This window comes from Onychostoma macrolepis, chromosome 11, assembly GCF_012432095.1.
Source record: "Onychostoma macrolepis isolate SWU-2019 chromosome 11, ASM1243209v1, whole genome shotgun sequence".
NCBI classification, from domain to species: Eukaryota; Metazoa; Chordata; class Actinopteri; order Cypriniformes; family Cyprinidae; genus Onychostoma; species Onychostoma macrolepis.
The window spans coordinates 5,132,418-5,149,045 of NC_081165.1; the positions used below are offsets into that span (position 1 = coordinate 5,132,418).

General features: G+C 36.3%; 1 protein-coding gene and 2 long non-coding RNA genes across 10 annotated transcripts; 1 reads left to right on the plus strand and 2 right to left on the minus strand.

Moving 5' to 3' along the window:
• Positions 1-461: 461 nt before the first annotated feature.
• On the minus strand, positions 462-11,728 carry LOC131549590 (tumor necrosis factor receptor superfamily member 14-like). 2 transcript variants are annotated; one of them, XM_058791904.1, is made up of 9 exons: positions 10,527-11,728; positions 9,102-9,570; positions 7,059-7,184; positions 6,777-6,932; positions 6,493-6,580; positions 6,224-6,405; positions 6,084-6,127; positions 5,911-5,943; positions 462-2,060 (listed from the first exon to the last, which is right to left on the minus strand). In XM_058791904.1, exons 2-7 carry the CDS (start codon positions 9,229-9,231, stop codon positions 6,087-6,089), a joined length of 723 nt encoding a protein of 240 aa, XP_058647887.1. In that variant the 5' UTR covers positions 9,232-9,570; positions 10,527-11,728; the 3' UTR covers positions 462-2,060; positions 5,911-5,943; positions 6,084-6,086. The 2 variants fall into 2 exon arrangements, with proteins under 2 accessions (XP_058647887.1, XP_058647886.1); XM_058791903.1 differs by having other exon boundaries at positions 463-2,040; positions 10,527-10,744.
• On the plus strand, positions 10,866-13,763 carry LOC131549592 (uncharacterized). Its single transcript, XR_009273445.1, has 3 exons — positions 10,866-11,001; positions 11,746-11,802; positions 11,916-13,763. It is a non-coding gene; the product is annotated as an uncharacterized LOC131549592 (long non-coding RNA).
• Positions 12,620-16,410, minus strand: LOC131549591 (uncharacterized). Of its 7 annotated transcripts, XR_009273442.1 has the most exons (4): positions 16,324-16,410; positions 13,795-16,113; positions 13,634-13,667; positions 12,620-13,471 (listed from the first exon to the last, which is right to left on the minus strand). It is a non-coding gene; the product is annotated as an uncharacterized LOC131549591 (long non-coding RNA). The 7 variants fall into 7 exon arrangements; XR_009273439.1 differs by having other exon boundaries at positions 12,620-15,099; positions 15,920-16,113; XR_009273443.1 differs by having other exon boundaries at positions 12,620-13,705.
• Positions 16,411-16,628: the final 218 nt, after the last annotated feature.

The window sequence follows — 16,628 nt, forward strand, 5'->3', positions numbered from 1 at the left end:
GCGGACTTGAACATATTAAATTAAAAATGGTACATAAGATTATCAATAATAGAGCTCCTTTATATTTTAATGCACATTTTTCTAGGGTAAATGAGCAACATTGTTATAAAACTAGGCAAAGTCTTATGGATATTACATTATGTCGTTTTAAAACTATGTATGGTCATAGGTCTTTTAGATATTCTGGAGCACTTTTGTGGAATAAATTACCTCTGAATATTAAGGGTATTTTGACTATGGTTAGTTTTAGTTTAAAAGCTAAAAGTTGGCTCTTAAGCAGGGTGGTTTGTTGATGAAATTGTATTATGTATGTGGTTATTTGTGATTGTAAATTTTTGTAAATGTGGAATTTTATTGTAATTTTTGTATTTATAATGCAGTGCCAGTGTACCTGTTACCGGGAGTGGAGTTTGTGCTTTACATCAAGGACCACAATGGAAACAAGTTTTATTTTAAACTTTATTGTGTTATCCTTGACGAATTGAGTGTATTCACTACTTTTTTTGTCAAATAAACAAACAAACAAAACAAACAAAACGCACTGATTGTGAATATTTTCACCAGCTGTACTGGTTACTTATACAATATTACACATTCCTGAAACGTCCGCAGTCACAACTCCGATATGAATAATATAAAAAACAAACTAATCAATTACACTTGCACAATTAGCCTACATTTGCAGAAAGCACATACTTTGTGGTCAAAATGAGAATAAAATGAAAAAAAATAGGCCTGATTAGACAGAAAAGATCCATTTCCAAAAGCATAAACACAAAATTTGAAAAGTTGTAATTATTGTACTCGCAGTTTGCAAAAATGTTAAATGCAGCTAGACAATATTAAATATATTCAACAACCAAGTAGTTTGGTACAATATAGGCCTACCATTTGACTAATTTGGAAATTACCCTCAAGGTAACATTTCATGGTCAGGTCATTCTTGGGATTCGGTGCCTTTTGTGTCCCCAACAAAACACATCGAAGTTGATTTTTAAAAAAAAGAATAATAATAATTTGAGACATTTCTGAGCATTTTGAACCACCATAATTCATGATAATACAACACTTATATACAGTATATTTCAATTTTGAAAAATATTTAAGTATTAAATTTGCAGTGACCCTCTCATGACTACACAAAAATCTTTTTTAAAAACAGTTTGATTTTCTATATTTTATGATGGCCAAAAGGCAGAAATAACAGGGATGACCCTGTCGTGATAACTATTTATATTTGTATAGCTATTAGTTTATTCTTTTTTTTTTTTTTTTAAATAACTTTATGTATTTATTTGTTTCTGTTTGCTATGTGCTACTACATAGTAGGCATATTTATAATTGGTAATGAAATTTCAGTCTCATAAATTGTAAATAGTGTCTGGGCACATTCCAGCTTGGACAGACAAGGACTCGGCTGGATCGCTAGTGTGTTTTCTTCCGGGTGTGAGGGTGGATGAGCACAGTGCCTACGATATTAACAATGACAATAATATTATATAATAATAATTGTCACTCACACTTCACCCAACCCCAATATTACTATCACATTTATCATACCTGTGTGTGTGTGTGTGTGTGTTTTGAAGACAACCCCAATAATGTGAGATCAAGTCAATTTGATTTATAAACAGCATACATAGTTTCAAAGCAACTTTACAGACATTCATAATTTTAATGTTTAAAAATTTGGTAAGTTATGCTTTACATAAGTAATATTGCATTTTGGATGTTTTTACCTTTAGCTTCGGTAAGTTACACCCAAAGTCTCTTTAAGACAAGTCATGTCAGTCGGCGGCCATCTTTGAAAGGCTCGGGCATGCAAGCACAGCTCCGATCTCTTTGAATGGGGAAACATCGGCTGCGTCCGAAAGCATTCCAAGGCAGGAAGGCATCAAGGCACGTCCGAATCCAAATTCTGCTTCACTTCTTGTCTCCTGAGGTACCTTCTTCTGATTGAATTTTGAAGGCAGCATAGATGTATCCTTCGCTGCCTTTGATATCCCACAATCCTGTGCGTTCCATTCCGTGACGGTTGAGCTACAAAATAAAGATGGCATCTGAAAGTTGCGTTTGGTGGTCAGTTTGTGTGTAAATGTATATTTCTGACTAACATTTTGCACTTTTGATGTTATTTCTAGTGAGAAATCAGTATTATAGTAATTAAATATTCAGTCACCAAAACTCGTTCTATTTTGCTGCAGAGCAAAAACGCTGCCTGCAAAGTCATTGCCTGAATCAGCTGCCTTTCGGAGGCAACCATCAAACTGTTCACTAAGCTTCAATGAATGAATGAATGAATGAATGATGCATTTATATAGTGCTTTAAGTATTGCTGTACACCCAAAGCGCTTTACAATCATGTGGGGGGTCTCCTCAACCACCAGTGTGCAGCATCCACTTGGATGATGCGACGGCAGCCACAGCACAACGGCACCAGTGCGCTCAGCACACACCAGCTACAGGTGGAGAGGAGAGAGAGATAGAGCCAATCAAGTGGATGGGGATTATTGGGAGGCCATGATTGATAAGGTCCAGTGGAGGGAATGTGGCCAGGACACCGGGGTTACTACTCTTTACGAGAAGTGCCATGGGATTTTTAATGACCACAGAGAGTCAGGACCTCGATACGATTCAATTTCATATTTGAAATCACACAAGAAATCTGACAACAACTGTGTCGTAAACATTGATTCTTTTGCTCAAATAGCGTTATAAAAAAGCATATTTTTCAGGCTAGATCAGCCAGTGCACATGCGCCTCACGTCTCAGAATGCTGTCTGTTTCTATAGCAACCGGGACTTCTAACTGCAGCTGCAGTGACGCGCTGACTTTACCGATTAGGGATTGGCTCTTTCATTCAGAAGGCGGGGCTTCCTGCGATTGAGCGGCAATATTGAGCGTTGTATTTTCATTCAAAACTAAACGAGTGTCACATCTTGGGTATTCAATAGTCTTTGGTTACGCCGTGCCCAGCTTACAAGAGCAATGTACGTTCATTTAAAGTTTGAACTTTTGTTAATTTTTATCCTTGAATATTGATAGATTGAAACTGAAAAAGGAACAAAGTGATTTAACCTGTACAGTAGTGCAAGTAAACAACGCAAATAACTATCTATCTATCAACAAACACGTGATATTGCATTAAAAAATGCTGTGGGGTTGACTTGAAATAATGTTGGAATTAGTCCATTCAAGGTCACTGTTCAGAGAAAACTGCATTGGCTTGGTCGGCATTGCTGGGAACGCCCACAAAAACGTCATATCCGTTAACGCCGTGGGGGAAAACAAAACGTTCGAATTAATGTACGGAGACCTTGTTAGACGCTTGATCTTTACTTTTTGTTATGATTTCGATTGATTTTTGCTTGGTGCAATGCTGAAAAGTTGCTGTGTGGCGTTCTGTACCTCTAATAATTAAAAAATAAAAATAAAAACCCGATCTGAAGATTTATATACTGCCGAATAAACTGACAGAGGTAGCACAATCTGAGCGGGTAGCACACAACATCAGAACTCCGACAGCAGTTATTATGGATATACAACGTATGAAACATATCAAGTTTAATATTCATATTTATATGCACTCCAGATAGACTACACAACTTCAATGACCCGTCAATTAGTCCCGTCCCCCTGCACCGCAGCCCAGTTCTGATGGGCTTACAGCAACCCTTCACATCAAATAAATGTCACTCCCTGATATTTTGTGATGTAAATGTCATATTAAAACATTTATTTCATATTATTATATACAATCCCTTACGAAAATTAACAACGGTATTACTATAGTAAATGTAGGCTATAGTAGGCTAACCGTGTTTTTTGGGCATTTTTATTACCAGTTTTTTACCACAGTTTTACTACAAATATGGTTAAACTATGGTTAGTGTAGCAAAACATGTTTAATTTGTTTTTACCATGGTTTACCTATAATAACCATGTTTTTTTGGTTGTAACCATGGTTAATTTTCGTAAGGGATATTTTCATGTTATTTTATATATTTTTATTTTACGGTGTGTATTTGTGAAAATGATTAGGCTGTATGTTTAGCACACACCACATAATGCTGTGCATTTCAAGGCACTTCAGCAGACCTTTAATGTTACCTATGTTTTGTCAATGTTCAAATTATTTTAATATATAAATAAAAAAGTATGACAGGCTTTTACTCTAGTCTTTATCACTTTATTAAGATTAAGCAAAACAAAACGACTAATGTTTACTTTCACAAGCCGTCACGTATAGGCTTGTAGTAAGCTGTCTCTTGCCTGGAGACTCATTCAGGTAACAAAAAGTGTCGGGAAACGACACCTCTGGCCACTTCGTTGGGTCGTTTGTCCAGTCACAGATACCGTACGGACAGTCCGACTGTCTGGCTCAGTTTTTCGACGTATCGTGCTCTGTGGAGCAGCAGAAATGATTTTATGTACACCATTCAGGGTCAACACCATGCTTTTCCAATGAGGGGGAAACATTCGTTTGACTCCACTCTGACTCCGCCCACACAGCTATGACACGACACCGACCAAGTCAATTGTGGATTAACTTTGCAGAAAGAGGTTGGCTGGCTGGTGACTGATTTATTTTTTTTTAATTGCTCATAAACATGAGGTTATCGTTGTCAATTTTATTGTTTATATTTAAAATAATATTAATAAAATCAGCATACACTTTTAACCTTCTTATCATCCTTGAACTGTAATGACAGCACCAGTGTTGGGGAAAGTTACTTTTAAAAGTAATGCATTACAATAGTGCGTTACTCCCCTAAAAAAGGTAATTACATTACTTAGTTACTTTTAATGTAAAATAATGTGTTACGTTACTTTTGCGTTACTTTTTTTAATCTGGGCTGGCTTTGCTTGTTTGTTTTTAATTTTAATATTCATGTTCACATTTATTCTATAACTACAGTAACATCTTACTCCTGATTTCTCTCAGCATGCAGACAGGAGAGCTGTCAGTAAAAAAAAAAAAAATGGGGGAAATAGTTACTGGTGTTATGTATTTGAAAAAGTAACTGAGATATTTTCTTGTAAATTAAAAAGTAATGCCTTTATTTACTAGTTACTTGAAAAAAGTAATCTGATTACGTAACTCGCGTAACTCGTAATGCTTTACCCCCAACACTGGTCAGCACATACTTCTCTGTTTCTCTGAGAAAAAACCTTGTGATTTTGTGGAAAGAAAAGCAGAAATAATCCTAAAGGTGCTTAGTCTTTTTTTCCCTCATCATGTGATCTGTATGAATCAATACAAAATTGGCCTGTGTGTAATATAATTTTTCTCCACAGCGGTGTTTTGATTTAACTGCACTACTTGTGTTATGTGATCACATGGAAAGCAATGAGACAGTATAGTGATGGGTGCTAGACTGATGTTTTGAAACATTTGCAAATTTTGATCACATAAGGTATTGATCTGATTAATGTATGCAAAGATATGGTTTTATTACAGTGAGTTTTATAATCTAGGTTTGGTTTTAATGACAGTCATGTATGTATAATGGAAAAATAGAGAGTGATATTATATCAAAAAACAAAACAAACACTACAAATCAGTAAAAGAACACAAATACACTCCATGTTGTATGATAATAAATGATTTGTAGGTTATATTTAATAGATTGCACATTTATGAAAACATTTATAATTTGAAAAAGGTGTTTTTATGCATGTTTGGGTAGTGTTCACATAAATTAAGAGGTTTTTTTTGCACCCAAAAGTAGTCTTTTTTTTTTTTTTAAAGGAAAGTCAGTGCTGAAAAATAAATGGATGTCATTTGGTGATTGTGATTCAGAAATGTCAGGACCTTTACTAGCAAGCACTTTTTCAAAGAAAGGACTACACAACTGATTTAATATGAGCACCATTATATAAAGGTCCTGATCAGCTGTTGGCTCTCACCTGTTAATACTGTCGGTCCAAACCGTGCCACTTCTGTAAAAAATAGATCAAATAAAGCTTTATGTAACTTCAGTTTGAAAACAACATCAGTATTTTAGTAAGGTGGTTCCTATTATAATCATATTTTAACTGTTTGACTGCGTTAATAAAGAACAGGTCAAATATTCACTCACTGATTATGGATCGTCAGTTGCTTGTTGTGGTATGTGCCAGACTCCTACAATATAAAAGTATTAGCACTGCTAATGTTAATAATAGTAATATGTTAAAATTAGTTTTTATTGGAATTGTTTTATAAGAATTTAGTTCTTACGTTCGTTAGGGCCCCATGCTTTACGTTTTCTGTATATAAAGCATGATAATGATGCCACAATTACAGCTATAAGAACTGCAGCTGTGACTCCAGCTATGAGACCAACTGAAGTCACTTTCTCACATTCAGCATCAGAGGATGTTGTTCCTGCTTTTATTTCTGTAAGTCCCATAGTCTCACATCTGAAGATTAACTTAGTAATATTAGTATGTCCATTCTTATCAGAATAATTCTTAATTGGCATTTATAAATCTGTGGACACTACTCACTTTGAATGTGGCAGGCAGGCCATTAGAGAGCCATCTGAATAAGTTCCATCAGTGCAGTCAGCACATACGGTATCACTAAATGCTCTTCCTGTAAAAAAAATATTGAGATTGAATAAGATATAAAATGTCAGTAAAGCTGCTACTAGGGTTGTAAGTGCTGGTGTAATCAAATAATTCCTATAACCTCAGTAATTAAATCAGAAAACTGCTGTAAATCAGAAGAAATATACAGCTTAATGCTGAAATACATTTTGCATGCATTTTGTCCCTGTTTTAAATCCTACCTGTTTGTTTAATATATTGTCCAGGGTTACATGCGGAGTGCTCCACTGCTAATGCACAAGAGTCTTTATTTAGTTTAATACAATGGAATCCTTCCTGTGGCTCACAAGTAGTATCTGCAGAGTGCGTGCAGTCCTTGCGCACTTTTAGTCGATAGACTGTGAACACAAAAACAAAACATTTATATTCATATTAAAAGTATAAATGCATTTGACAGCACTTCCTTATTAAAGACTTATATATGTCTTTACCATAAATGAATGCTTTTATCACTGAGCACATACCTGGATCACACACAGTGCAGCGAAAACATGTCATAAGTCCGTTGGGTTCATCTATGTAAGTTGATGTAGGACAAGGAGCACATGTTGTATTGGAATCCAGAGTACAATGCCAATTAACATGGTTTCCTGAGAAAAAGAAGAAAAAAAAAAAGAGGTAAAATATGTTTTTTTCCTTGAATAAAATGATTATATATCATACTAACATGGTCATGGAAACATTTTTCTCAAGTTGCAGTGTTTAAATTTTTTTGCTGTTTTAATTTTTCTGGACTCCTTTTTAACGGTTACATAAAATTTTATTAATCAAAAAGCACGACTACTTAATTAAAATCATGAAACTTATACAATTTCACATCAATTTATTAAAAGTAAAAAAATGAAATAAAAATAAAAAATACATGTTTAGGGCCTTATGAAATGTTTTATTGTGTTACCATAATGTTTTATTGTTACCAAATTCTCTGTTTTAGCATGTCTAATCATTTGAATGCATAAAAACAACTTAATTTATCAAAATTATTCCTAAAATAGCCTTATGATTTTTTTTTTTTTTTTTTCAACTGTTGTGTATTTAAATTTTTCTGGTCACCAAATTAAGGCAGAATACATTAATTTCATTTATCTTTAAAAAAAAAAAAAAAAAAATTAAATAATAATTTTAGTAATTGTAGGCCTACTAATAGTATTAGTAGTGTTATGTATCGGCTGCCTCCCCCTTATTATCATCGTCACCCTTCACCAGACGGGAGTGGGTGTGTGTGAGAGGAGGGGCGCTGAAACAGCCAGGTCTGGCGGCGTGTGATGAGGCACACCTGAAGTGAATGGAGCCTCATCACCGCCGCTGTTAAAGGCCGAGCGCGCCTCTCCTCCAGAGACCGGTCTCTTTCCCGAGCATGCACGCTGGGGTCCTCGTGTGGAGGGAATCACGCGCCCCCTATACGGCTGATGAGCGCCGTGGGCCAGGAGGACGAAGCCGCCGCCCCCTCACGCCCTGGACATGTGCGGACGCGTCACGAACCCGCAGCAGGAGGAGGACGCCAGATCCCCTGTTTGTTTTGGACACTTTATTTTTTATGTTGAATAAAAGCCTCTCGGGGCCTGACGCCACACCCACTGTGTCTGTCGTTTGCTCCTCCCGCCACAGTATATTCTACTGAACAATATCTCTGGCACAGTGTCTTCAAGTTAAACCAAACTTTTATTTTGACGGGCTGCCGTGAATACCTTTACATTTCTGTGTGATATCATATGAGGCTAGTTTTACTTTTACTGTTCAAATGAAACGGCGGAAATCTTTTGTTCAACAGTCAGTAAAGTTAATTAATCAGGATAGGGGTCTAAGTAGACAGCAAGATTCTGAGGAACGGAAGGTACTTAAGTATTTGCACTGCAGACGGATGTGCACCAATGTGCACTTTAGTGCGTGGGTATTGTATTGTGTGAATTAATGTTAGACAGTAAACGCTATGGGATGCGAGATAATTTTTGGAAGAAATTCCAACAATAAAGTGAAATTTAATTGAATTGAAACACGATTTCGAACGAGGAGTAGAAGTAACCTCTTTGCTGCATCACATGATTTATCAGCTGATTTGATTAATTCTAGTCATGTGCCAAAAACATTTAGCCTATGACATAACCATAACAGCTTTTAAACTAAACCAAATATTTAAAACAATATGTAATACAAGTTTGAAAACGTGTATTTGTGCTTCTAAAATGTTAAGTTTAACTCTTTAGGATCTAAATACCACTCATTATCTGTTATATTGGTTAACATTACTTTTGGCCAGAATACACTACATAACTTTTAAAATCTTAACAGATTCTTAACAAACACTAGGCATCATATGCTTGTCAACTTTGTAAATGGTCATAGCCTGAAGCTAAAAAGCTGAGTCTGTATTCTGCATAAAAGCTGCAAACTGGCTCTGACTTTCGGCATCTAGCATCAAAAACATTGGGCAAAAATTCTGTCCAAAAGTTGTGTAGTGTATTCCAGCCTTTATCGTACAGAATCTGAAATAAACATTGGTACTGTACCGGGGGCACACATGGGGCAACATTCTCCATCGATCTCATATTCAGCACGGGCACATCCACAGAAACATAGTCCCAAATTAGCAGCAATGGTGATAGCAACAGTGGATATAAAGGTCCTTAACAACAACATGTCCAAATAAAGTGCAAGCGAGGATTATTCAGTCAATTTGAAAGTAAATAAAAATGTTTCTTCCTCAGATTTCATGAATCGATTTCTTTTCTTCACAACTTCACATTAAATAATGAATTAGATCCAGTACTCGGCATTCCTGTCCACTGAGAGGGACTTCAGGTCTGTGTTTATATGAATATAAGGGCTGTTTCAGATCCTGATGGCTGGTTCTCTGTCTTCAGATGATCAGTTTGATGGAGGCTTTAGAAGATGCTGTGGCAGAGACTCCAACAAACACTTCTTCCTCTTCACACTCGGCTCGACTCCTCTTGAGTAAACCGAGTAATCAGGTGTATTCTGTGAAGAGTTTAAGTAAAAAGGTTATAGCTAATGTTCTGTGTTAATGTGCTATTATGAATGTCTGCTTTAAAAGTGTCAGAGGCTTATTAAAATGTGAAAAGGTTCATAGCAGTGTTTCATATACAAAAGTAAACATGCTATAAGTTTGAAAACTAAAAAGTCACAAGTTCAAAAGAGTGAAAGTGAAATTTAAGTTAAATACGCATCTCATAAATTCGTTCATCGGTCATTTTAGAGTAAAGAGATAAGATATTCCCTGCTAGTGGTGGCTTGTTCTGTGCAGGCAGAACCTCCCTCCCTCTGGTGCCTGAAACCTCCCGAGCTCAACAGCGCCCCCACAGTTCTGCAACGTTAATCTGTGGTGAAAAGAGGAACTGCAGCGCGCTCTGATTGAGAGCCATGGGGCAGATCTGAGACTGTCCCGCTTATTTAAGGCAATTATTATACAGCATTTTATGCGTGTAACATTACTTCGAGCCTGTCAATCAACATTAGTGCGCCACCCACAGAATAAAGCACAATTTTGTGTTCAGAGATTAGAATATAAAGATTACAAAATAATCTGCCTCACCTAACGTTAAATTTACGGCCGCTACTGGTGCATGCTTTCATTTTCTGTTATGAACACACTGTGAACAACAAACATGTTAAAACGGATCCAATCAAGCTTACATCGTAGCTTAAAGTGGCTTTATCTGGCTTTATGGTGAAAAGGTGTTGAGAAGCAGTGAAATTATTTTAACTTGCATTTTGTCGATTTGAAAAAGCCTTCGCTTTTAGCCATCGTCAAAATTACTTATGAATTTAAATGAGACGAGACCTGATGACAGATGTTCAAAACTGCCTCAAAACAGTGTCATTACTATTATTATTATTATTATTATTATTATTATTATTATTATGTCACACAGCCATCAAAATCAACGAACTAGACTCAACAGAAAAAGTCTCACCGGGGAAGAAACAGGCTCCTCCTGTCAGCCGTCTCCAACTTGAGCTGATTTAACCTTTTCCCGTTTTGGGGGAGATATCTGCAAAATACTTTTTACAAACAAAATAATTTTTAGTGAGCCCGTTCAAACTGAGCCCGAGTCTGCGTGAGGAGGGAGAAGGGTCTGTCTGCGGACTGCAAGAGAGGGGCGTAACTGGAAGTTGTCCAAATCACACAGAACCACGCGAGATGTCAAAACGAGATGTTGTCGGGCTGCGGCCGAAACCACATACTTTCTTCAATAAGTACTTACTTAACGAGCGCTAAAAGAGTACATACTCTACAGCCTGAATGCGTTTGTGGCGCCAACTAATTTGAGGTGGGGAAGGGAGTACAAAACGTTAAAATGCTCTCTGGCTGAGCTATCTTTTAAATTTTATGATAAAGAAAATACTCGTTATTCTGTAGACTGCGTTTATTGCAAATTCTCTTTCAAGGTAAGTTATTTCACTGGAAGGCCTTAATTGCAATGAATGTGGAAATCCTGTCAGGGAGTGATGGCAGCAATTTATTTGAGGTGGGGATGTTACAGATCGTTTAAAATTTATAAAAAGCTTGCCAACACTCAAATTTTAGTAACGTATTTTAAATCTGTACCAAAATCCTACATCCTTTGTCTTAAAGATGTGGTGTCTTATGCTGAAGGGTGTTAAGCTTCAGGGCAGCTCAGCCAAAGTGCGTCTCTCGGGCAAATGGAGCCTCTAGCTGCGTAAAGCGATGATTGGCCTTTTTATTTAGAAGACGGACATATTCTGCCATTTTGCGTGTTGCGCTTTTCTTCCATTCATTGTGTTAGTGCACTGTCTTGATTTACAGTCATTTTTGCTGTTGGAAAGACCTGATAACGGGCTTATTAATAATGTCTTTTATTTTATTACTTACGCTCAATGAAAGGTTATATTTGTAAACGTTTATGCACATCGAACTAGCAAACAATACATTACTTTTTTTTTTTTAGCTTAATAAATACTGTACTGTAACTTTTTGCATTTTTAATTCATGTTAGCTGATCCGTTATTCTAATACTGTTCACTAATGAAAACATTCTTAAGTGTTACTAAAAAGGTTTTATCAGTTTAATTTTAAAATTAAGAAGGAAATATGCTGAATTCTAGGGAGCCTTATCTACCTCTGAGGAATTATTGCTTTAAAACTAATGCATTGTTTTTAATATTTTACAGATATCTGATACTTCTCTATTCAAGTGCAATTTGAATGGCAAAGGCTCTATAGTAGTGGTGAGTATTTCTTTCAATATACTGCAATTATATTTGATTATTATGTTTTTTACTTAAAATATTCCTCTCTATAAAAAAATGTATTCATTTTTTTTTTCTGTCTCCCTCTCTAGTGAATGTAGCAGTGTAAAGGGTGCTGAGTAGCAGTTTCCAGAAGATAAATAAACCATTATTAAGTCAAGCATCCTCATTTTGTTTTTCTTAATTCATTGAATTTAAGCTTTTTTTAACTTCACACACACATTTTGTAGCCCATACTCTGAAAAATAAATTTTTGTTAAAAATAACAGTGATTTGTCTTGCCTTACTGCTTTTAAAACTGAAAAAAAAAAAAAAAACATCAAGGGAAGCTTTGGACAACTCGTTACTCATTACTCTTCATCTTTTTCACTACACCTGTTTGATGGGGTCTCATTTTGTACTCCGTGACAGTGGATATGTCGTTATTGTTCATGAAATTTATGCTATTTTTAACTTCACACAGAGAAGGCTGTATTTCTGTATCCAGTACTCTAAAATAAATGTTTTTCTTGTCTTATTACTTTTTAAACTACAGTAGTAATGTTAATGTTGTAGCTAAGACAAGTACAGTAGATGTTCAAAATGCATTTGAGGAAAGCCAGCCTATAGTATTATAAAAATTTAGAACCAGGTGAGTTTTACTGAAACCACTGCATATATGAATGAAAAACATAAAAATCATGTTTGTATAAAAAATTATGTAGCTTTAACATGTATGGATTGTGTTCATTTAACAAACCTAAATTATGTAGCTTGAACATATATAAATATGTTCATTTAGCATATATAAATCATGTTGAGTAAACATAACTTTAATATGTGCAACCGATGTACATATTTTGTTTGTTAATCCAACAAGTTTTTTTTTTCAGTGTATTTACAGATGGTGAACCCCACATCCTACAGTCATCTCAACGCAGATGCGTCAGTTCTGCTGCTGCGCTGTGCTTCACAATCTTGCTCTTCTCAACGGGGACTTCGTTGACCCAGAGGATGAGGAAGACCATGATGACACCCCTGAACCACACAACCTTGAGACAAGAGCAGGAGAACATGTGCAGGACAATCTGGCTGCTGCTGTGCCTGCTCCAAACATTCATGTGCTTGTTCTCCATGAGCACGACTACCTGTAAAACATTTAAACAGACTTAAACATTTACCATTCATGTTGTCAGCTTTCCATTTCTTGACAAATTTCATTTCATGTTTATAATTACATGCATTTTTTGTTGTAGCTTTATTAATTTTGTAGTTGGCTAAACCACTGAACTAGTGAGCAGAAGGTTGCTGGTTCGTCACCACTGGTGTGTCCTTCAGCAAGGCTCTTTTCTCCAGGTTGATCCAGGGGATTGTAGATAAGAGCACTGTAAATCACTTTGGATAAAAGCTTCATGACATTTTTTGATGATGCTTTTGAAGCTTCTGAAAGTCAGCCTTCATTGTATGAACAGAAACCAGCAGAACAAACTTGACCAATATCACATCGTCAGTGTCTTTTGGTCTTTCTCTAGATGCTCTCGCTAGCACAGCAGCATCTGGTCCAGATGAGGCAGTAAGGGCAGGTGCAGTGATGGAGCGACTCATTCGTGGCACTGGACCATTTCCAGGATGCTGCTGTGGACTCTCCATCCTCAGCGCTCACAGCAGTCTGCAGACATTTCAGATCATACAAAAACGCCCAAACATAATACAAAAGCAGTCATTTTAACAGCACAATGTCACCTGATCTCTGTATTAGAAGTAACAAAATGATCTTATTTTATCCTTTTTTTTAAGGTTTTCCCTTTTTTTCCACAAATGTCACTGTCACCTTGCCTTGCAGGTCCTGCTCCACCACAGAAGATCTGCAGCAAACCCACAGGAATCAAGAATAAGAAAAGTGCTGTAATAGTTGTTTGAAATTACAATAATTAAAATAAACTACAACTTAAGATTTAAAAGATGTTTAATTCATTTCAGTAGTGTACTCACTGAGAGGCTTTGATGGCAGCATTCCTTCATCAGACACTCTGCACCGGATAAACACTCGTGTGTCTCTTCTTTTTTGTTATCAACATTTTTTATTTTTCATACATAACATCCAAAAAATAAATAAAAAATACAAAATAATAATAAAAACAACAACAGACACATACTCAATATCTCAAAGTCCAGTCAAAGGGAGGGAGAGAGGGAAGGACAAGAAAAACATAAAAGTCACTCTTATACAGTCACGTATATCAAAGAGAAAGCACTGCCAAGCATCAATGGTAGAAGGCTTGGCCCCATTGATTCGTGCTGTTGTACATTCACAAGTCACTATTTGCAGGAGGCTACGGATCCAATACGTTTTTCCACACATGTGCGGTGTAAACCAGTTTTGTATTATTGTCTTCTTTGCAGCTGTAAAACCAGCAAACAACATTCTCTTTTGCATTGAGGTTATACAGAGATCAGAATCATCATTAAGAAGACACAAACTTGGATTAACAGACCAATCAATATGCAGTAAGGATGATAGAACCAGGTTTACATGTGTCCATAGACTGATGACGACAGGACATTCCCAAAACATATGCAGAAAAGTACCTGACGATGTAGTATTACATATATGGCAGTTGAGATTCGGTTGTAGTTTCATTTAAAATCTTTTGTAAGGAGTTATGTATGCTCTATGAATGACTTTGAAGTGAATAAGACAATGAGCCAGATTTTTAGATGTTAAACTGAGATTAGACCACACTCTCTCCCAGTCGACAGATAAATTAAGGTCAGATAATTCCCTATTCCAAATAGTTTTAATAGCAAGAGGTTTTGTAATGCAATCAATAATCTTATTATATATTAAAGAAACAGACAGCCGACCAACAGATGGTGCAATCCAATCTTGCATAGGATGAGAGGAGATGGGAGATGCCCAAGGAACTCCATACGCTTTGAGAGCAGAACGTAATTGAAGAAAGACAAAATATGCGGATGCTGGTAGACAAAATTTGGTTCTTAATGTCTGAAATGAACATAAGCCCTGGTTATCATATATATCACCGCATGTGTTTACACCCAAAGAGGACCAAGAGGGTTGGACAAATGGACGATTTCCGCATACAAAATTAAAATTGTGCCATAAAGGTGTACTGTTACAAAATTTGAAGGTTCCTCCTATCCGACGTTCCACCGTTTTCCAGATTTTAATAGAGTTGGCCACAACCGGACCAAATTTATAATTATCCCCTTTTTTTCCTGTGCCAGTAAATAACATATCTTGGAGTCTATTTGGTTCGTGTGTCTCTTCTGTCCCTGTAACATCAGACAAGAGTCAGTGATTTATCTGATCAATACTGCATTCACATATTGAGGTAGTTGCTGATGTAACTCCCTTTTTATCCAACACAAATGTTCCTTAAATTATCAATATTACTAATGGATAAATAAAATAGATAACTTATGTTCAGTTACTTTATGTAGATTTGTTTGTTTACATGACTTACATTCATCTAAAGCAGTGTTGACAACAGTGAATTCTACTTAACACATACATCTCACTCAGATCTGTTTCATGTCTATTAGATGTGCTCATCTGCAATACTTATCAAAGATAATCCTGTCAGATGTTAAATAGACATTTAGTAATCATCTTTAAGATGTATATGGTTTATGTAAATCCACTTTTAAGACGTATGTGTACTTAATGGAGCTCTCCTGTTAGTTATGCATTATAAAACGTGTTTTTACAGCAAAATCACAAATATGCTATAATGTAGGTCACAGACAGGGTTTAGATTAAGCCAGGATTAGGTCATAGTTCAATTAGGACATTTGAGTAGCTTTTATAAACGTGCCTTGGATAAAAACACTACTGATGTGCATCTTGAACAAAACAATTATCAGTCAGTTCAAGTTGCTTTCAGTTAAACAGCCCAGACATGCATTTTAGTCTGGGACTACTCTTGACTAGCCTTGTCTGTGAAACCGGGGGATAGCGTCTTACACCTTTTGAATTATATATTGCTTACTCCTTAGTTTTCAAAGATGATTAACTTCATAAACAATACCACTGTATGAAAATAACTAACACTTCAATTTAAACGGTTATTTCGGGGGGAAAAAATATTCTCACATCTTGCCAATGACATCTCGCGTGGTTCTGTGTGATTTGGACAACTTCAAGTTACGCCTCCTTCCAGTTACGCCCCTCTCTTGCAGTCTGCAGACAGACTTGACTTGGTCGGTGTTGTGTCATAGCTGTGTGGGCGGAGTCAGAGTGGAGTCAAACGAATGTTTCCCCCTCATTGGAAAAGCATGGTGTTGACCCTGAATGGTGTACATAAAATCATTTCTGCTGCTCGACAGAGCACGATACGTCGAAAAACTGAGCCGTATTGTGTCGGACTGTCCGTACGGTATCTGTGACTGGACAAACGACCCAACGAAGTGGCCAGAGGTGTCGTTTCCCGACACTTTTTGTTACCTGAATGAGTCTCCAGGCAAGAGATATAAATTGTATTTTATTGTTTTACTTACTAGTCAGATGGTTCATAGTGTCTTGGATATGTTCTTCAACAAGAGGTCCCCTCCAACTCTGCTGCACGGTCATCAAGCATGGAAGACTATAGGAACATAAACAATCTGTCACAGAGCCAACAATATGTAGCCTACAGCAGAGGTGAAATGCAGAAAAGAGAAATAATAATGTACAGAACATATAAAAATTCTTAGGAAACGAGGATTCACGTTTTTAGGTTTTAAAGATGCATGATGATATAGGTGAAATATATTGTGAAAAAAATGCATATGAAGTTATTTAAAGGGATAGTTCACCCAAAAAT

Excerpts from the sequence above, each read along its gene's own strand:
- LOC131549590 (XM_058791904.1), bottom strand. The coding sequence starts at position 9,231 with ATGTTGTTGTTAAGGACCTTTATATCCACTGTTGCTATCACCATTGCT. Across the intron at positions 6,933-7,058 it reads CTGCACTGTGTGTGATCCAG|TCTATCGACTAAAAGTGCGC; the intron begins GTATGTGCTCAG and ends TTGTGTTCACAG. Across the intron at positions 6,128-6,223 it reads AGCATGGGGCCCTAACGAAC|GAGTCTGGCACATACCACAA; the intron begins GTAAGAACTAAA and ends TTTATATTGTAG.